Here is a 20,934-nt window from a genome sequence, read left to right as displayed (position 1 = left end):
GCCATGGGCATTTATACTGGAAGTTCGGATGGAATCTAGAAATGCGGAGACACTGGGGGGAAGAGAGAGAGACAATGGGACATCAGGCAGAGAAAGGTGTGAGCAAAGGTTTGAAAGAATGAAGCAGAGAATGGAGCCCGGAAGGAGTGGGACACAGGACAAGTGTGTTCTGATGGTGAAGGGAAGAATGAAAAGTGCCTCCCCTGGGGGAGCAGCCCCCCCGAAGGAAGACCTGGACTGGGGGGTCCTAAGAGGGCACAGGGCGGGGGGAGTGGACCATTACGGGGAAAGACAGTGTCCTGAGGACAAGCTTCAGGGACATGATGGCTTTGCCCAGGACCTAGCCCTCTGGGCTGTATCAGTACCTGACATTACTCTTTTCCTAGTGTGAGCTGAGAAATAGCGCAGAGCACCCTGCTTGTGACTCAGACCCGTCACTATCATTTCTTTGCGTTATTTACCATTAGCCAGACGTCACTGTCTGCAGTGCCTGGGGTGGCCTGTATGGAGGGTGGCCCAGTAATCACCCGTTCCCTGCTGCAATGCTGTGACGTCCCCAGCATCTGCTCTCCCCCTGTTCCTCCACAGCACCTCAAGAGGGTGGCCCTGCAGTTTTCATTCCCCCCCAGTTCCAAACAGCCTGTTCCTTTTCGAAGGCCAGTTACTCCCACAAGTGTGGGGAAGCAGGGCCCAGGCATCCCTGTGTGCAGAAAAAAAGCCTGGCTTCCTCAGGTTTGGGGCCTGATGCTGCGGCTGAGGCCGGGAGGCCTGGAGATGGCTCTTCAGTCCCTGGGGTCTCAGAGTCATCATCTCTAAACTGGCGGCAATTATCCTGGACGGGCCTACATCCTGGAACCACTGTGAGGGTCAGCAAGAGACTGTTTCTGTGAAAGTCTGAGTAAAGCAGCAAGCCCCTTACAAGCACAAGGGGCCACGGGACAGTGGTGAAGCCTTGTGGGCCCGGCTGCCTGAGTTCAAAGCCCAGCTCTATCACTTGCTGGCCTTGTGCTCTTGAAGAAGTTAACTGGTCTTTGTGTTAGTTTCCTCATCCATAAAATGGAGAATATGATAGTGCTTATACACCTGGTACATAGCCCATTACCCAACTGAAAGATGTCTATTATTCTACTAAAGAGTCCTGTCTTTTCTTTTGACATTTAAGTTGTGTCTTAAATATAAAAATGGTTTCCTCTATTACGGATCGTATTTTGTAGCTTAGTTTTAGTAGTATATAATCAGGAACAACTTTCTACCTCATCTTGTATAATATTTTTCAAAGTTTAGTTATTTTACGTATGATTAGCTCTTCTTTTAACCAGGTATAATTTACATTCACAGATCTTAAGTGCACAACTCAGTGAGTTTTGATAAATGCATATACTGTACTTGTGTAATCACCATACTATCAAGACACGTCAATCAAGAACATTCCTGGGCTTCCCTGGTGGTGCAGTGGTTAAGAATCCACCTGCCAATGCAAGGGACACGGGTTCAAGCCCTGGTCGGGGAAGATCCCACATGCCACGGAGCAACTAAGCCTGTGCACCACAACTACTGAGCCTGCGCTCTAGAGCCTGTGAGCCACAACTACTGAGCCCATGTGTCACAACTACTGAAGCCCCCGCACCTAGAGCCTGTGCTCTGTGGCAAGAGAAGCCACTGCAATGAGAAGTTCGTGCACCACAACGAAGAGTAGCCCCTTGCTCGCCACAACTAGAGAAACCCTGCACAGCAAAGAAGACCCAACGCAGCCAAAAATAAATAAATAAATAAAACTTTAAAAAAAGAACATTCCTATTCCTCAAGATGTTCCCTCATCCCCCACTTTCCATAAGTCTCTACCCCTCATAGGTAAACCACTGCTCTGATTTCTAACTCTTTTTTTTTTTTTTTTTTTTTTGCGGTACGCGGGCCTCTCACTGTTGTGGCCTCTCCTGTTGCGGGATGCACAGGCTCAGCGGCCATGGCTCACGGGCCTAGTCGCTCCACAGCATGTGGGATCTTCCCGGACCGGGGCACGAACCAATGTCCCCTGCATCGGCAGGCGGACTCTCAACCACTGCGCCACCAGGGAAGCCCTGATTTCTAACTCTCGATTTTAAACTTTGTGTAAATGGTGGTATCATGCAGAATGTACTTTTGTGTATCTGGCTTCTTGAAGTCAATGTAATGCTTTTGCGTTTCATCTACATGGTTGTATATATCAGTAATTCATTTAATTGTATTGTTGAGCAATTTCTGTTGTATGAATACGCTGCAACTTGTTGATCCATTTTCTTGTTCATACTTTTGGGATTGCTTTCATTGTCAGGCTGTTGCGAGTAAAGATGCTGTGAACATTCTTGCCAAAGTTTTTTTGTCGACCTATCGTTTCATTTCTTTTGGAGAAATACCTAAAAGCGGAATCACTGGCTCATAGCATAGGTGTATGTTTAACTTTAGAAGAAACTCTCAAACACTTTTCCAAAGTGATTATACTATTTTACAATCCCATCCACAATGTAAAAGAAATGTTCTGTATCCTCACCAACATTTGGTTATTGTCAGACTTTTACATTTCAGTGCATGTGATGTATTTCATTTTGGTTTTTGAGTTTCATTTCTCTGATGACTAATGATGTTGGTCACATTTTCATGTGTTTATTGGCCATTTCTATATCTATATCATGAGCAAGGCAAGGTTGTCCACTCCCACCTCACGTTTTTTTGTTTTTGCGGTACGCGGGCCTCTCACTGTTGTGGCCTCTCCCGTTGCGGAGCAACAGGCTCCGGATGCGCAGGCTCAGCGGCCATGGCTCACGGGCGCAGCCGCTCCGCGGCATGTGGGATCTTCCCGGACCAGGGCACAAACCCGTGTCCCCTGCATTGGCAGGCGGACTCTCAACCACTGTGCCACCAGTGAAGCCCCCACCTCATGTTTTATACAACATTGCACTGGAGTTCTAGCCAGTCAGTACTTTTCCAATTTTAAACTAACCTTGCATTCCTGGGATAAAACTCACTTGTCATGATGTGTTACCCCTTTCATATATTGCTACTCAACTGACTAATATTTTGGTAAGGATTTTTTACATCTTTGTTCATGAGGGATATTGGGCTCTAATTTTCTTTTTGTATAAGGTCTTTATCAGATTATGGTATCATAAAATGAATTATGAAGTGTTCTTCCTTCTCCATTTTCTGAGAGTTTGTGTAAGATAGCATTATCTCTCCCTTAAATATTTTCTAGAATTTACCAGTGAAGCTGTCTAGACCTGAAGTTTTCTTTACGGAAAAGCAGTTTATCACCACCACCACTGCCATCATCATCATCATTATCATTGTTATTACAGACTTGATTTCTTTAATAGATACTGGGTTCTTTAGGTTTTCCATTTCTTTTTGTGTCAGTTTTGGTCAGTTGTTTTTCAAGGGATTCGTTCCTTTCACCTGTGCTGTAGAAATATAAAATTATTCATAATATTCCCTCAGTTTCCTTTTAGTGTAACGATATCCCCTCTTTCAGTCCTGGTATTGGTAATTTGTGTTTTCTTGTTTTTTCTTGTTCAGTCTTGCTACACTTTACCTATTTCATTATTTTTTTTAAAAGAAAAAACTTCTGGCTTTGTTAGTTTTCTCTGTTGTTTGTTTTCTATTTCTTTCCTTTTATTATCCTTGGATTTAATATTTTAGACTGTATTTATTTTTATTTATTGAAACATAATTCACAAACCATAAAGTTCACCCACTTAAAGTGTATGATTCAGTGAGTTTTAGTATATTCACAAGGTTGTGCAACCATCATCACTAATTCCAGAATATTTTCATCACCTCAAATGAAGCCCCATACTCATTAGCAGTCACTCCCTATTCTCTCCTTCCAGCCCCTGGCAACAACTAATCCATTTTCTGTCTCTATCGATTTTTCTACTCTGGCCTTTTCATACAAATGGAATCATATGATATGTGGTTTTTGTGCCTGGCTTATTACACTTAGCATAATGTTTTTAGGATTTGGGTTTAATTTTCTTTTCTTTTCTTTTTTTTCTTTGGCTGCATTGGGTCTTCGTTGCTGTGCAAGGGCTTTCTCTAGTTGCGGTGAGCAAGTGCTACTTCTTTGTTGCAGTGCGCAGGCTTTTCATCGCGGTGGCTTCTCTCATTGCAAAGCACGGACTCTAGACGTGCGGGCTTCAGTAGTCGTGGCACGCAGGATTAGTAGTTGTGGCTCGTGGGCTCAGTAGTTGTGGCTCGTGGGCTCTAGAGCGCAGCCTCAGTAGTTGTGGCACACAGGCTTAGTTGCTCCATGGCATGTGGGATCTTCCTGGACCAGGGCTTGAACCTGTGTCCCCTGCATGGCAGGTGGATTCTTAACCACTGCACCACCAGGGAAGTCCCTACTTTGCTTTTCTTTTAGCAGCTTCTTAAGGCAGAAACCTAGATCATTGATTGTAGGCATTTTTCTTTTCTGCTATAAGTATTTAAAACTAAATGTTGATATGTAGTATTTTCATTAACATCCAGTTAGAAATGTTTTATAATTTTGCTTTTGTTTTCTCTTTGACCTTAGGTTATTTAGAAGAGTATTGTTTAATTTCCAAATATTTGGAGCTTTTAAAGATCTCTTATTGTTATTCATTTCTAATTGAATTCCAGTGGGGTCAGAGAATATACTCTGTAAGATGTCAGTCTTTTGAAATGTATTGACACTTGTTTAATTACCCAGCATATGGTCTGTCTTGATAAGTGTTCCATGTGCATATGAGAAGAATGTGTATTTTTCAGTTTGGGGGTGAAATGTTCTAGAAATGCCAATTAGGACAATGTGGTTGATGATGTTGTCAAATCTTCTATGTCCCTAATGATTTTATTGTTTAGTTGTTTGTGATTCTCTCTTGTAATAACACTTTTTCCCCCTGTCAGGAACACATACTCTTCAATTTTATAATGACAGTTGATGGGACAGTAGAACGAAGAAATTCAATTAAAAAAGAGTTGTCCAGGAAAACAGCTATTCCTTAAGTTCCTTAAACAGTGTGCTCTCCAAAGATCACCAGCAACTCAGATCCAGATTTGGGTTCTGCAGAGTCACTGGGCATCCCACAGGGGAGGCTATCCCTTCCTTTTCCCCACTTCTCAGCTAGACGGAGGCCCCATCTATCTCTCATCTGTTGTTTTCCACAAATCTTATTCAAATATCATTTCTTACCTCCACTCACTCATTTCCCCTTCCCTCACCCTGTTAACACCCAGGGACACAGCAGAAACTCAGGCTTAGGTGAGGGATTCATCTGAGAGGCAGGGACAGGGCAGGGATTATGAACTCCATCTCTCTGGCTCAGCTCAAACCTGTACTTCCTTCCAGGTGCTGCCTCAAAATGATTTTGCCATGTAACTAACTGATGACTCTGTTTCTCATCTTTCAGACCTAGGCACTGAGGCAGAGAGAGAGTGTGATGTTTCCCCTTGAGCCTAGGACAGCACGAGCCACACTCTCAGCAGCTGTTGCATCTTAGGTTCTCCCCCTCTGTGACGGATGGAGGAGCTTGTGGTCTCAGTGATCCATGAGCTGTGCAGAGTACCTCCTCCATGTCAGGCACTGGGAATATAATACAGCATGATGGGAGTGTGGCTCTTTTTACATCCTTAAATGGGGTAAAAAAATATTGTTAAAACTGCGGTCCTGACTTTATCTTAAACCTTGGCTTTTCAGAAAAAATCCAGAGAGTGAAAACTGATTTCCAGCTAAATTGATGAGCCCTGCTGTTTTGAAAAATAAAACAGAAGCAAAGACTGTTGAGCCAGCCTCCCAGGGGTGGATGAGTCCAGGTAGGAAGCAGACAAGAGGCCAAAGGTAAAAATGATCATGTGATATTCTCCGTCTCAGGAGACCTTTCTGGAGCCGTCAGTGCAAGAAACAGATCACTGCCGGGTGCTGCCGGGCTCAGGGGCTGCAGGGTCCCCCGCTGCTAACTGCTTGGCTCTTCCTGCCACACCCGCAGGCCACGCTGCTTCCTATTGCTTCTGGGTCAGATTTGTTCTGTGCCAGGCACTGTGCTGGTCCCAGGGAACCTGGTGAGGTGCCTGCCCTGGAGGAGCCCACCTGGACGGTGATGGCTCCAGGAGATTTTCACCCTATCATCTCCACGTCTGGCAGAATGTGGGGGAGAACTCCTGCCCCCCACAAGATCCCTGGGTCCATGGGATCCCCAGGGTCACAATCTACTCTCTTTCTGTCTCTCTAGAAGGCTGCAGCATGAGGGGCCCTCATTAGGATAATCCTTACATTTTACAGGACTTTACAGTTTGTAGAGCCTTTCATGTAGATCAACTTTTTCATTTGATCCCAGAGCAGCCCCGTAAGAACCAGGCATACCTCGCCTTCTCCTAGGTCTTCACTTGCCACCTGGACTCCCAAACCACTGGATTCCAACCACTTTCCTGGGTGCTCAGGGTACCGAGGCAAATTTCGGGCTTCCTGGGGGACACTCTCACTAGAATGAACTGCAGGCAGGCCCATCCTCTTTGCGCCCCCCCAAACCTGCTCTTCCTTGTATGCTCCCCGGCGTCACTGGTGGTCTCACTGTCCGCCCAGGTACTCAAGTAGGAAATCCAGCGGCACCCTTGTCCTGCCTTCTTGCTGACTCCCAATCCCAGGGCTGCCTCCTCCTCTGAACGGATGTCACCCCTTCTCTTCAAACCCACAGCCCCCTTTTTGAGGCACAACCCTCTGCCTGTACCACTGCCCCTCCCTGGGCTCCTGGCCTGAGGTCCTGACCTCTACATCCCCAAATCGGATCTTCCCACCCCATCCTCTTGCCAAGAGCTTTGGTGACTCCCACTCAATTACAAGGCAAAGTTCAAACTCCGGAGTGTGACACTGAAGACCCTCTGTGTTTGAGCCCAGCCTCCCCTCCACCCCATTCCTACCCCAGGCCCTGCCAGCGCTCCCTGTTCCCCAAGCCCTTGACACGGCTCCACACCATCACATCTGTACTGATAGTAGCCCCTCTGCCTGGAACGGGGCCTTTCATGAGTTTTGTCTCTGCCAAAATGCTATCCTCTCTCAAGGGTGTTTAAATATCAGCCCATCCCCTGCTCAGTAAGATCTCCTCTCCGGGCCTGCGCACTTTTCCAACTTCATCTCGTTGACTCACCAGCTCAGGGCAGCTCCTGGAGCTCCTGGTCTGAGTGGGCTTCTCTTGCCTCAGGCTGCCTTGCACCTGTACCTCTCTTTCCAGAACACTCATCCCACTCACAGTGACTTGTGCAATGACTGTCTTTCCCTTGAGGGCAGGGACCTTGTCTGTCTCATTGACTGCTGTCACCCCATTGCCTGGAATAGCACTTAGCTCATAACTGGTCCTTGATGCATATTATTACCTGGATGAATGAAGGAGTGAATGAATGATTAAATACTTGACTTACAAAACACATTAAAATATAGCTTTTAATGAATTGGGAAAGAGTTTATGACATTAATGAGATAATCAGAAACTTGATCACTGAATACTTGATAGTATTAAGGATTTATTTCTTTTTTAGGAGGGATATAATATGTGGGGTTTTCTGTTTTTTGAGTCCTTGATTTTTACAGCTATATACTAAATATTTACAGAGGAAATGGTGTGGTGTTTGGGATTTACTTCCAAATTATTTGGGGGGTGGGAGTAGGAAGGGGTACAAATGAAACAAGATCGGCCATGAGTTGATAGCTGTTAAGACTGCATGGGGAGAATTTGGGGGGGTTTATACAAGTCTCCCTACTCGAGTATATATTTTAGATTTTCCACTCTAAAAACTTAGTAATTAAAAAAAAGATCAAACCCAGGGATGGGAGTAGGTGGAAGGGATATAGCTTTTATGTTATCAGTAAAGGTGGGTAAGATAACCAAGACTTTGCAATTCAGGGAAATTATTTGCAAGTCTGTTCTTGAGCACATTGCCTTCCAGCAGCATTTTTGCTGAGGGCCGTTTGTAGCAGAAGACAGTTACATGGTCATTTCCATATCATGAAAACACATCTGTCTCATCAAAGCAGGAGAAGCTTAGGGAACATTCAGCACACTCTGCTCTCCGAGTCTGCAGCGGCTTGCTCTGGCCCGGGGGAAGAGGATATTTACCTCCTAGGGCTTTAGGCACAGAAGATCCACTCCCCCTGTGATGAGGGGCCAGGGAGTGCTTGGAAGAGTGGAGGATGTGGCGTAAATCCCTCGGGCCCCTCAAAAGCGCAGAGCTGTGTCCACAGCCAGCTGTGCACTGCAGAAACTGTCCTAAGGGTTCCCTCTCTCTGCCGCCTTCACTGGGGCAACACCCGCCCCACATCCTCCCAGAGAGGAGGTGCTGGGCGGGGCTGGAGTGCACAGGCAGGTCCAGGGGTCCCAGGAGCATCTCAGGGCTGGGACACAGGGGTACTCTGCCTCCTTCACCAGGGGTGGTAGAGAAGTCTCCGGATAGAAATCCTATTTCTCACCAAGGCGGAGGGTTCCCCCATTTTAATGGGAAAATAAATCTAATTTGGAGGCTGAGGTGGTCCCTGCAGCAGCCAGGAGTAGGGGAATCCTGTCCTCAGTGCCCAGGCGGGGGCCCCAACCCCTTCCCAGCACACAGTCACCCATCCGGCCGTGCGCTCCTTTCCAGGCTCTCTAACCTCCATCTACTACCTGCAGCCTCTGCTGTAGCCAAACCTAGTGGCTTCCTGGCCATCGTATTTAAGTGGCATTCCCCTCCTCTGGCCTCTGGTCCCGTCAGTCCCTCACCCAGAATGGCCTTGCCTCCGCCGGCAACCCTTCCTCGCCCCTCCTTCTGCATCTCCACGTGTGCGAGCAGCTATTCAAGACCCAGCTTAAGGGCTTCCTCCCCGTCTCCTCTGCCCCCTCCTCTGCCTTCTCACGAAGCCTTCCCTGACCGCCGCAGCTGGGAGCAAGCCGCCATCCTCTGCACGTGTTGCAGTTTCCGCCCCGCCCCTAAGTGCGCCTTGGCCCTCTGTGTCTGGCAGTGTTTCTCCACGAGGTCTGCGCACATTTCCTCTGCCCTGTCAGACTGTGAGAGCCCGGTTCCTTTAAGCCCCACCCTGTACCTTGTGCTCTAGGCAGCAACGCTCAGAAGGAGCCTGTGCCGTGAAGCGGGAGGGGCGGGGGAGCTGTGTAGCCTTTCTTGCTTCCGACCTGAGGACCACAGCTGGACTCCCCAACATTTGCTAGAAGGTGAAGTCAGCCTCCCTCTGGGGCCCTGGAAGATCCCCCGGGTTGGGAGGTCAATGGAGGGAGCTGGGGCCAGGATTCTTGATTCCTCCACTTCCTGATCCCCTTTGGATAGACAGCTGGGGGCGGGGACGTTCACAGTTGGGAACACTGAGCCGAAGAGTGACAGTGTCTCAGAGGAAGAAGGATTTAAACCCACTAACGAGTGAGCACCTCAAAGACGTGCCGTTTCATGTTCATTTGGATGACTTGGCCCGGGGCTCAGCACAGGGCTCAATTAGGAGAGCTAAGATCAGATGCCTGTCTTGAAGGTGCTTGGAGGTTAGTACAGCATACAAACCGGGGCAGTTTCTGAACTACAAAGTGCCCTAGCTGAGGGGTGGAAGGAGCGTGTACACAGTACTGCAAGGGAGGCCGAGGGCTCCACAGAGGAGATGACGGCTGCGCTGGGCCTTGAAGGGTGCACAGAATTAACGGGAGCTCTCAAGGTGGAGACGGCAGAAGAAATATGACGGCTCGAGGCTTGGAGGTATAGAAGACTTGGCATCTTTGGGGGAATGGCAGGAAGTTCAGTGTAGTGGGAACCCAGTGGGTGGTGTGGGGAGGGAACAAAGAGGAAGAGTCAGCTGGGCCAAGGGGGGAGCCTTCATAAAGCAAACCTCTTTGCCAATTACCAGGTCAGGCGAATTATGTGGAGATCAGAGCCAGCCTCCAGAGATCACCCATCTTACCCATCGAGTCCCCAAAGCTGGTATCTTGGCAAGAAAACTCAGGGATGGAGAGTAAAGGAAGATCAGCAGGCTGGCCCCAGACAGTCTGTCACTTGGTTCCCTGACAGCTCAGGAACCCATGCCTGGGGGCTTGGATGGGGCTGAGACCTGGGCAGAAGGCTGGACTAGAAGATCTTAGAGGCCCTTCCCACTCTGCCTTCCGTGGCTCTATGATGGATGCTGGGAATTATTTCAGGAGTTGAAAAAGGACAGCTTAAGCTAACACTTCCTCCCTCTGAGTGGTGACCTGCAGGCAAGATGGCCCCTTCCCAGACAGCCCGCTCCTGATTCTGGCTGCGGCCCTCTGCGTTAAATGAGGACTTGCTTATGGTCTCCATCTTGCTTATGGGAAGTGGAGGCCCCGAGGCCCTGTGGTCTGCTTGCATGACGGGGACTGGGGTCCAGGACTTCTGGTGTCTCCTGTCTGACTCAATGGACTGTGACTCCTGCAGGTTAGGGGCTGTGTCTTCTTCCCTCTGAGGGTTCCAGGCCTGTCCACAGATATCAGCACATTCAGTGAACAAATGAATGACGGCAGGACCAGGTTAAGAGGGGCTGCTGGCACAGTAAGACCTAAGAGCTACAGGTGGAGCTGGCTGGTGTGCGCTGAGCCGAAGGGCAGGTGGCCGGCTGACCTGGGATGGCAGGGAAAAGAGGGGTGGCCGGGGACAAAGCTGGAGCATGCCTAGCCCACATGGGAACAGGGGCCTCAGGGGTGGTCTGCCCCAGGCCTGGGTTCCTGTGGAACATCTTAGCGGGGGGTCCCTACAGAGCAGAGGCCAGGCCAATTTGCCTCCTCCTGGCACAGGTCGGGAACCCCTCAGGCGTGCCCTCCTCCCCGCTTTATATCTCGCACGCTGCCCTCTCTCCTCACTCCTGGCTGACAGAAGGAAGCTGGGCTGGAGAGATGATGACTCAGAAACCAGCAGCTGCCCCAAGTAGAAGAGAAACAGTTGTCTCACAAACACATCGGTCATTTAAATGCTCTTTCCTTAAAACTCTTTCATACCTATTTTTTTCACTGAAGCAATCTGATGAAGTGAATGTTATCATTGTACCCATTTTACTGGTGAGTAAACTGAGGGTCAGAGAGGTGAAGTAAGTGGAAGAACCCAGGTAGGACCCAGGGCTTTTGACCCCATATCTACAGATTTCTCTACCACAACCCCATAGGGCTCTTTCCTGAGTGTCCTGTGTCATGCAGCACAGAAAGTCAAGCTTTATTTCAACCAGTTGATCTGGTCTACCTGGGCCACGAGTGACTCACCTGGTGCTCCCTCACCCCACCTGGCATTGAGCTTCACTCAAGGGATCTGGGGAGCTCAGGGCCAGCATCTCCCTCTGACCGTCCACTGGCTTCTCGTTTCTCCCTGCAGGGTACTTGCTTGGACACCAGTGGTTGTGTGTGCAGGAGACACTGTGGAACATTCTAGGGTGAGTTCGTTCCCTCTGAATTGTAGTTAGTGTTGGTCTTTTGGGGCATCTATAGTTGTCAACTGCTGGCAGCAGCAGGTGAATGGCTGGGGCATCTCTGGTTCTTGCAAAGGACTCTTTCTGGAAACCTGCTTGCCATCTGCCTGTTCCTGCTGTCCAACCCCCTCCCCAGGGGCTCTGCCTACGGTCACGTGCTGCAGATGCAGAGCTTGGAAGTGGATTTCTCCACTCAGTCCAGAGGGCACGAGTTGCAAATAGGCTAATTCCTGTGTGGTCCACTGAGGCTAGAGGACTAGCCCCACTGCCCAAGGAAAAAGGTGGGCATCCGACAGACAAGGTGCTTAACCCCAGTTCACCAGGAGGGGATAAAGAGGCTTTCAGGGTGGAGCAACCAGGGCTGGGATGAGGTCTTGTGAACTGGGGCCGCTGTGCTTCGGTCCCTCCACTAAGGCCATACAGATCTCTTTACACCTTGGTTTTTCTGCCTGCAAATGGGACTGGTTTGTGCAGCCTGGGACTGTTCTGTCATGGCAGCAACAACACGGCGACCTGTAGCTAAAGACCCAGATACTGTGCTATCTTCCCACCACGGGGACATGTGTCACAGATGAAAGGACACACTTGCTTTTTCTAAAGGCAGCACGAGCTGGCAGGTGGCACGCGGAGATCCAGGGTGCTGCAGAGAAAGCAGTCTGGGCGGGTGTGGGAAGCAACAGGCAGCCGAGCCCCCATTCCTCTCCCTCCTGCTTGCACGCACACTGCGATCCCCTCCACCTCTGCCTGTCCCTATGCACAACAGGCCACAGTGTGGATAACCCAGGGCCTCATGCCCAGAGCTGGCCTGACGGTAGCTGCTGGAGAGGTCCTGAGAGGGCTGCCCCATGGTCTCACCTGTCCCTCCTGACGCAGGTGCAGATGTGTGTCTAGCCTGGGCCCTGATGCTCACTTTGCTCTTTAATCTGGTGGGTTCTCTCAGCTCCTCCCCTACTCTCCCACCCACCCCCCCCAGACACTTCTGTGGGGAGAAAGGGCCATGTCTAGTGAGGAGCACCCTGGCCTTTGGTCAAAGGCTGCCAGACATGCCCCTGGCCCAGGGGGCTAGGCTGTGGCCAGGCAGAGGCAGAGGCAGAGGCGCGTGGGTAAAAAGCAGAGGGAAGCCTGGCCTTGTCTTTCCCTGCTCAAAACCTTCAGGGGCTGCCCACCTTCCCCAGGGTGAAGGCAGTCTTACCTCCTCGGCTCTACCTGTCTCTCCTGCCTCAGCTCGCACCTGCCCTGGGATCTAGGCTTATGTTCCCGTGTCCCAGCTCCTCTCCTGATCTTGGGCATCCTGTCCCCTCTGTCTGCTCTGTTCTTACCTCTTCACCTTGCTCCTTTCTGCTGTTCCCTTGGGTTTCAGCTGAGGTGTCACCTCCTCCTGGAAGCCTTCCCTGACCACCCTGCCTCCAGCCTGGGTCAGGGTGCTGCTTCTGTAGCTTGCACCCTACACTCGTCCCCATCCTCATCGTATCACACACATGTCCCTATGGTCTGCCCGCTGGTCCTCCTGTCCCAGTGGATGTGGGCTCATCGAGGGCAGGGTCTGGATCATGCCCAGCCCCTGGCCTTGGCACAGAGATCATAGTAAATGGTCACTGGATGTGTGAGAGGGAAGGAGGCTAGGAAGAGAACCGACAGAGAGGGAGGCTGGTGGGGCTCATAGGACCCCTGACCACAGATAGACCTGCGAGAAGCCAACAGTATCCCCATCATGCTGGTTCCTAGGAGCCCCCCGGGTCTACCAGGCTGTACACCACACCCCCACTCTGTGCCCAAGGAAATCAACCTGCAGGAGGGAGAGGGAGAGGAGGAGGGGGCCCAGGGAGATTCCGCAGCGCTGGGTCCCTCAGCCCTGGGTTCTCCTGAGCCCTGGGGTGGGGTCCTCACTTTTGCCTCCCCAGGACCTCCTGCAGGCAGAGGACAACCCTCTGGTTGGCACATTGGCGAGTGCAGGGAGAGACACACATGCAGACATGGAAACGTGGGGGACGCTGATTTTCAAGAAATCACAATGGTTAGTCAGGCCAGGGGCAGATGGCTGCCTGTGAGAAGCCTCATCGCACCAACCTTCTAGAACTTTTCCAATCCATCCTCCCCTCCCTGCCCTATCCCGTCAGCCCGGAGCTGGGGTCCCCATAAGACAGGAGAGTCCCTACCTCGGAAAGTCACTTTGGCGATCCGGTCGCCCCTGCCCCGCAGCTCGGAGACCGTCTTGAGGTGGACGAACAGAGCCATGCTGGTGCGGGAGCCTGGGTACCGCCAGGCGGGAGCAGCTGGGGAAGGAGTGAGCTCTGTGGATGGAAGGCACTCGGCACACGTGCCTCCCTCCGCTCCTACACCGCCTCCTCTCCCCTCCGACGCTGCCCACAGAGACTAAGGCAACCAAGCCCAGCCGCTCCTTCCAGAGACTCACAGCCCGGCCAACCTCCACCCCTCCAAGTTGTCAGCCCAGCGTGTGTGCATCTGTGCGTGTGTGTGTGGTGCGCCCGTGCGCAGCCTAGCAGCGCAGACGGTCTGAATTCATTATTCAGCAGCCGCCTGCTCCCAGATAAAGGACGGCCCAGCTTCAGGTGTCTCCTCGCAGCTCCTGGGGCAGAGCTGCCTGCCCTCCCCTCCACAGGGCCTGCCAGGACAGCTCTTCTGTGGGAAGATGGGAGTGGGCATGAGCGCGGTGGGCCGGGTGTGGGGCGGCACCCCTCCCATGGGGGAGAAGGAACTTTACGATCTGTGTGCACAGGAAGCTGAGCTGTTGCACTGATGTTTCAGGGTGCCTCCCCGCCCACCAGTCAAGCTGGCCAGCAGGGCTGCTGGTGCCCACCAGGCTCAGGGGGCCTGGATGCTCTGGAAGGGTCACACTGTGCTATGAAGAAATCCCAGCCCAGGGCCCTTCAGCTGGAACATCAGCACCTACTGGATAGCATCAAGGCTGTGCCTGGTGGCCGGTCCCTCAGAAATGGGAGCCCTAAGAGGACAGGGAATGGACTTTCCCACCTGCTTTCATGGAGATTAGGACCCCAAGAGGCCGGGTCCTGACTCCCTGGGATCTGGGAGGATGGAGGTGCTGTTTGGGGGGCACTGAGGAGCCAGGCTAAGCATGGTTGGAGATGCCTGACTGCGAAGGTCTCAGAGGCTTATGTCTTACTAAGGGCAGTACTTCAGGTCCAGGGCACTAACCCAGCCCCGTCCTAGGGCCCGGGCGTGGCGAGATGTGCTGCAGGAGAACTGTCAGCTGCGAGTGGTTGGGGAAGGGATTTCTGTGGCAGAATTTCCAAGGACCAAAGGAGATCTGCCCCTCCTTTCTTCCAGCAGCACACCCCTGGAGGGGCTCAGTGGGAAGGGGACCCTGGGGGCTGGGGTCCCCAAGCCTGGAGCCTTTGCAGGGCCATCTGCACCCTTGTTCTTGCTGTTTGCTCTGCATGGAATGCCCCTACCCCATCCCTAGCCTCCCGGCTCAGCCCGACTGGTGCCTATCCCCGGAAGTGCCTCTGCACCCGCACGGCACTCAGGCTGGGTCAGGTCCTTGTCTGTGCTGTCCTGTCCCCTCTCATCCACTGCTTCCTTGGGCTTCTCCACTTACCTCCCCCGACCCCCGACTGGGAGACCCTGGAGCCCTGCACCTTTGTGTCCCCAGAGCCTCGCATGGTCTCCTGTGGATAGAATATCCCATGAATGTTGACAGGATAAAAGAGTGAGCGTGGTGACCTATCTGAAGAGTCTAAAGGTTAAAAAAAAAAAAAAGAAATATTAAATTGTTACAACGTGCTGGCAAGAGGTCACTCCCTTTGACTTCTATAGTCCAAGCGACCTGCAGGCTATCACAAGAGCATTCTTCCTTCTAGATGTCTCCTCCTACTCTACCCTATTTTTCTTTATCTCTTTATGTTCTAATTCCTTCTCTCTCTTTCCTTCCTCAATTCCTTCTCCTTTCTCACATTTATCTAGCCATATTGAATTAAAGAATATTTTAGAATATTGTATTTATGCAATAAAAGTGAAAGTCTAATTTTTTTTTTTAAAAAAACAACAGATGTTTAATGTCTCTTTTTTAAAAAACTAACTTCACTAGCGTGTTCCAACCCTAAGGCCGTCAGGTGATCTTTGTAAAGCCTGGTGGCGCTGTACAGGGAAAAAAGTCCATCTCCCTAGGCTCTCTGGATGTTCCCTCGTGAAGGGGGGGAGCTTCAGGAGGCCTCCTAGGGACCTGTGCATCTTTAGGAGAAAGCCCCTGAACTTGCCCTCGGTAAGGCCTGGAACTTTGCTGAACCTCAGTTTCCATATCTGTGAAATGGTAGCAATTCCATCCGGTCAGCACACAGCACCCCCTGGCTGAGCCACTGGCCCTTCTGAAACCTGAGCCAGATCCCACTTTTTAATTTCCACTCTCCTGACTATTACCCATTTGGGTAACTCTTAGTACGACATTTATTCACTGAATGTGTACTGAACTCCTTCTAGTACCACGTGCTGGGGACTCAGAGATGAACATGGTAAGTACTAGCCCTCAGGCAGAAGGGGCAAAGGGACTCAACACAGACACACAGAACCCAGGACAAAGGGTCCATGGGTGGATCAGCTTGGAAGCCATGAAGGGGAGAGGGAGTGGGCACCGGACCTTGTCTGGGGATGAGGTCTTTAGGACCACCTTCCTGGAGTTGTTCTAAAGAACTACAGGTTGTTCTTTTACGACTTTTATGAATGTTGCTCTTCTCATAGCCCACGTTCTGCGTGGAGAATTTAGAAATCTATAGGAGTGGCTGCGTTTTGAAGGATGGGTGGAGGGTCTTGCATCCCATTTGCAACCATTCATTCCCTTTCAGCTCCTTCTCCTCCCCGGGCCTCAGTTTTCCTGCTCTTGCACCCCTTGGAAGCCTGTGCCCCCGCCGGTTCCATTGTCATCTGTCCAAGAGAGCCTTCTGAGGATTCTGGAAGCTGAGGTCTTCATCAGCTGCCACTGACAGGGTCAGACTGTGAAGATAACACCTCTCACCTGACAGATGAAGCGAGATTGTGACGAGGAGGCTAAACTGCAGAGGTGCTTGCTGACACCAGGACTGCTGCAGGGGGAGCCGGGGAGCAGGTGGGGGGCAAGACACAAAGAGCCTGGTGCCTTGGAGGCTGTCTGTCATCACCCCCCCGCCACCCCCGCCAATTAAAGACCTTAGGCCCCACCCTGCCCTACATGTGGCCCAGGGCTGTGTGAGGGTCACTGGAGAAATCTGGGTGTGGGCACCGAACACCTACAGGAGGGAGGCACTATGACCAAGAAACCTCACCTGGGCCGGCTGAAGCTTTGCTCTCTGGGGCAAAGGTCCAACCCTGGATTCACAGGAGGGACTGCGCTGCAGAACTGGGGCAAGTGTAAATCACACACTAGACCTTTTCACGACTGGCTTTTGCTCCTTACTTATAAACCTCTCTTGTGGAGTAGTGTGAGAGGCAAGCGGAGGTGAGAAGGAAGTTCCTAGGGAGAGAGGAGAGATTAAGGAGAAAAATGTCCTTCGCTCCCGACGTCCGTGCGCGCGCGCGCGCACACACACACACTTAAATTACAGCGTCCTGGGCAAACACGCCAAGCGGGACACACGTCTGAAACCCCCTCCTGGAGGCCCCGCGGAACGGCGGCCCGGTGGAAAACCTTGGGGAGCAATGGCTCTTGACGTCCCTGTGGCCACTCGGGCCCTGGGGCTGAGCCGAGCTTGGGCTGCTGCTTTGTGCACCGTTTCCACCTCCGACCCGCCTCGGAGCATCACCCATCTGGCCTGGCGGGGAAGCTGAAAGATGCAAGGATGCGAAAACGGAGGCTTGGGTGGGAGCGGCGATTTGCGGGGTCACACAGGAGAGCACGTGGAGTTGCGGGAACATCTCGCGGGCGCGCCCCGCCTGGCTGCTCCTAGAAGAGGACGGCGAGCGGGGTGCGGGGCCCCGGAACGCCGCGGCGGCGGCGCAGCCCCCCTGGCGTTGCCAGGCGCACGGTTGCCGGGTAACCCGTGCTGTCTACAGTGTGGCCAGAGCACCCGAGCTCGCTGCGCGCTCGCCGCCCCCATCATGGCCTCCCGCGGTGCGGGCGCCCTACTGACCGAGTTCAACGCCGCCTACGTGCCCCCCGGCCTCATGCCCGGGTAAGACCGCCGCACACCAGGCCCCGCCTGAACCTGGGGCTCAGAGCCCCTGCGGGTGGTCTCTCCCCTCCTCCCTCCACAAAACCCTCCACCGGCCTCCAAACTCCGCCCTTTGGGGGCCGAAGGAACCCGGGGCGCCAAGCTTTCACCTGGCGGGGTGGCCTCCCCAGGGGTCTGCGCTCTCAGAGCAGGCAGTGGCTGGGCGCGGCGGGGGCTCTCCAGGCCGCCTTCGGTAGGAAGTCGGTACTTAGCGAGCGCGGAGCCCGCCGGGCCGAGATAACCGTGGTTGGGGTCCGGGTCAGCGGGAGGCGGGGGAGACGACGTGTGGGGTTGGTGTTCGGAGACGCCGGGCAAGAGCAAGAGGGTGAGGAGTCCCCGAGAAGGGAGCGGGTTCTTCGGCCCCCACCGCATTGCGGGCACGCAGGATTCCCGCAACATGAATTACTTGTTGGTTGAAGGAGCGAAGGCGACCGGGTGGGCACCCGGGAGCGGCGCTCGAAGAATCTGACAAGGCAGGACAGGCAGTAACGTTTAGTGGTGTGCGCTACCCACCGGATCGCCTCCTCGGTTCTCCCACTGACCTCACTTAATCCTCACAGAATGCTGCCCTTGAAAGCTTCCCAGCCCCCAGACCTGCCCTACCTTTAGCATTTTCGGATGCAGGGCAAAACCTACTTTTCCTTTCTCTGGATGTGTTCACACTCCAGACAGCTAAGGTGCAAGTCTGACCGCTCCCTTCCATTCTTTGGTCCTTTTTCTCAAAGTGTCTGAGATTTCCACTCCCAACCTCCTCTTCCAGGTTGTGAGATTGTCTCCTCTCTTCTACCAGTCAACACGGCCATTGAGGATGGGGGCTGGATTCTGAGAAGCCGCCTGCACGGCACCTACACATCTGTTTTGAAAGAATGAATGAAATTAATGTCTTGAGAGTTTTGCAGGCAGGATCTCCACGTGGGTGGAAAAACACGTGCTCTCTTCTGCAAACTAAACAGGCTGCAAAACAAAGAAAAGGTCTCAGTGTATATTTTGTGTGACGTTTGGGTTGTCTTGAAGCAGAATAAGGCTGACATAGAGGAGCTGTGATATTAAAATAATTTCTGCACACAGAGGTAGTACAGTAAGTAGGGGCCGGTTCTGTAGCTTTAATCCAGCCCCTTGGGGGACAGGGCCTTTCCTGGGCCTTAGAGAGCTCAAAAGCTGCTTCGGTTCCCATCAGACAAAGCTGATTTACCAGGTCACAGTTGTTTGCGGAAGTCAAGCCAGGTGTGTTAGAGAAGATGACTAAGGATTTTCCTCTTAATTCTTTCAATCGTTTAGGCACTCCTTTGATAAAGATGTGTTGAGTGCTTGGGATGGGCCAGGTGTTGGGTTAAGACAAACAAGTGGGGGGCTGCCCTGGAGGGGTTCCCAGTCTGGTGTAAATACATAAGGTTTAGTTCAAAACCATCTCTGCAGCCTTGGATAGTGGTGTTTGCACCACACTCTGGGTGTTTATCATGAAATTTGATTTCGTACATTGCTATATTTTTGTCTTAAGCCCACCACAGTCTCCATCGGAACCTAACCCACCCCCACAGCTCCCCAACTCTGTCCCAGGTTGCGGGGAGGGAAGCTGCATGTTTCAGAAGCAATCCCAGGATACTTCTCTATCCACGCCACTCGTCTGCAGTTCCCTTGAGTGCCCTGTCCTCCGACTGATCTAGAATTGGGATAACAAGTGAATCATAAATAAGGTTGCAAGCGTGGATGGGCTCGTTTGAGCAGCTGAGCCTGTATGTGTTACTTTCTTGGCTGGATCTTTCTGGGAGGGATGTGCTCTCCCTAAAGATTCTCATCAACAAGGAATGAATTGAGCTGTCTTATGTGTCTAAATGCTACCTTATTGGCAACTTGTTAACGTAATGAAAGAATCCAAGATTCCCTGTCACACTTGGGTAATTATTATTTTGTATGTCTTTTCAAAGATGAATCACAGGATTTTAAGTGCAACCAGTCTCTTCTGACACTCAGATCGTCCTGCTTACCAGTTTTACTCAGAGAGGCAGAAATACTTGCAGGGGTGAGGACCTCGGAAGCTAGGCAGTCCAGCCCCACCACCACCTCCCGTTCCAGACGTGGTCACCGAGGTCTGGGGGATGGGGACTTGCCTGGGCCTCAGGCTGGTGATGGAAGAGCTGGGCTGGAACCAGGTCCCTGATGCCCTGTGGTAGCACTGTGAACCCCCCATGTATAAGCACCTATTATATGCCAGGCACTGAGCTGGGCTTTTTACAAACTTAAAAAAAAAAAAAAAATCTTCACAACAACCCAGTTGTCAACCCAGATGCAAAACTGCCCGAGGTCTTTCATCAGGTTGCCCAGCCAGGTCTGTGTGACTTCAACACCCTGCTCTCCCCAACTGCTAGCAGTTATCATCAGTTAGATCTCTACAGCGTTCAAGGCCTGATTCTGGGTACTGAGGGGAGCAGGATGCTGGTCCTCAGACAAGGATGCCCCACCTGCTCCCTTGCCGCTTTGGGCAGTACAGACCTCAGACATCGTGCCACTTTCTGGCCTGTGTGCCCTCCCTGCAGGGAGCAGGGAGCTCTCGGGTCAGAGATCCCGGGATTGTAAGGCTTTTGGAGGGATGAGACTGGCTCAGTGAGACTCTGTGCCTCCTGCCCGCAGGTCAGATCTAGGTGGGACCCATCCCTTTGCGCTCTGCCTCCCACCACACCTCACCGGGCTCCCAGTCCGAACATTTGACCTGCCCGTGCATCCTGGGGGACAAAGCAAAGGCCGTCTGCCCAGGAGGATGTAGGAGGCCCAAGTGCCCACATAGCTACCTGATGCCACTCACACAGCCCTGAGGAACTGGGGAGCCTTCCTAAGAACAGGGGATGGGCGGCTCCGGCAACCTGGGCTTTGTAACAGGGACCCTCCTTCTCTGCAAAAGAATCATAAGCCCATAGAGATGTGCTCCCATTTGTCAGTTCAATTCAGCAAATACTTACAGAGCATCTACTGGGTGCCAGGGATGCAAGTGTGAGTAGAACCCAGCCCTCTCTCCCCATGGAGTTGACAGTTCAGATAGGAAGAATATACTAGGGCCCAGGTAATTACAACACAGCAGAATGTGAATTGAGACATAAGAGAGGCACAAAGATTGAAGACAGTTCAATGGCAGGGACAGGCGTGGTCTATGGGTGGGTCGGAAGAGGCTCGATGGGAAAGGGGGTGTATGAAACGTACCTTGAAGGATGGATAAGATCACAATCTGGGGAGAGGAGGAAACATCTTCTGGACGGAGGGGATGGCATGGGGAGGAAGTACCAGCAGAATATGCTTTGAAAGCAACAAATGGCCTATTTGCTTGGAGTGGCAAAGCTGGTGTTACCAAACCAAACTTGGGTCTTC

At 51.9% G+C, this 20,934-nt stretch overlaps 1 protein-coding gene across 1 annotated transcript in view; it reads right to left on the bottom strand.

The window, feature by feature from the left end:
• OTOF (otoferlin) overlaps positions 1–13,952 on the bottom strand; it is a 91,582-nt gene extending 77,630 nt beyond the window's left edge. Inside the window, exon 1 of the mRNA XM_004268112.4 lies at positions 13,576–13,952. Within this exon, the coding sequence (XP_004268160.1) occupies positions 13,576–13,654 (79 nt within the window). The 5' untranslated portion in view covers positions 13,655–13,952. The remainder of the gene's footprint in view (positions 1–13,575) is intronic.
• Between the last annotated feature and the right edge of the window lie 6,982 nt (positions 13,953–20,934).

This window comes from Orcinus orca, chromosome 13, assembly GCF_937001465.1.
Source record: "Orcinus orca chromosome 13, mOrcOrc1.1, whole genome shotgun sequence".
NCBI classification, from domain to species: Eukaryota; Metazoa; Chordata; class Mammalia; order Artiodactyla; family Delphinidae; genus Orcinus; species Orcinus orca.
The sequence above is the reverse complement of the archived record's forward strand: the minus strand, read 5'-3'. Positions and strand labels throughout refer to the sequence as shown.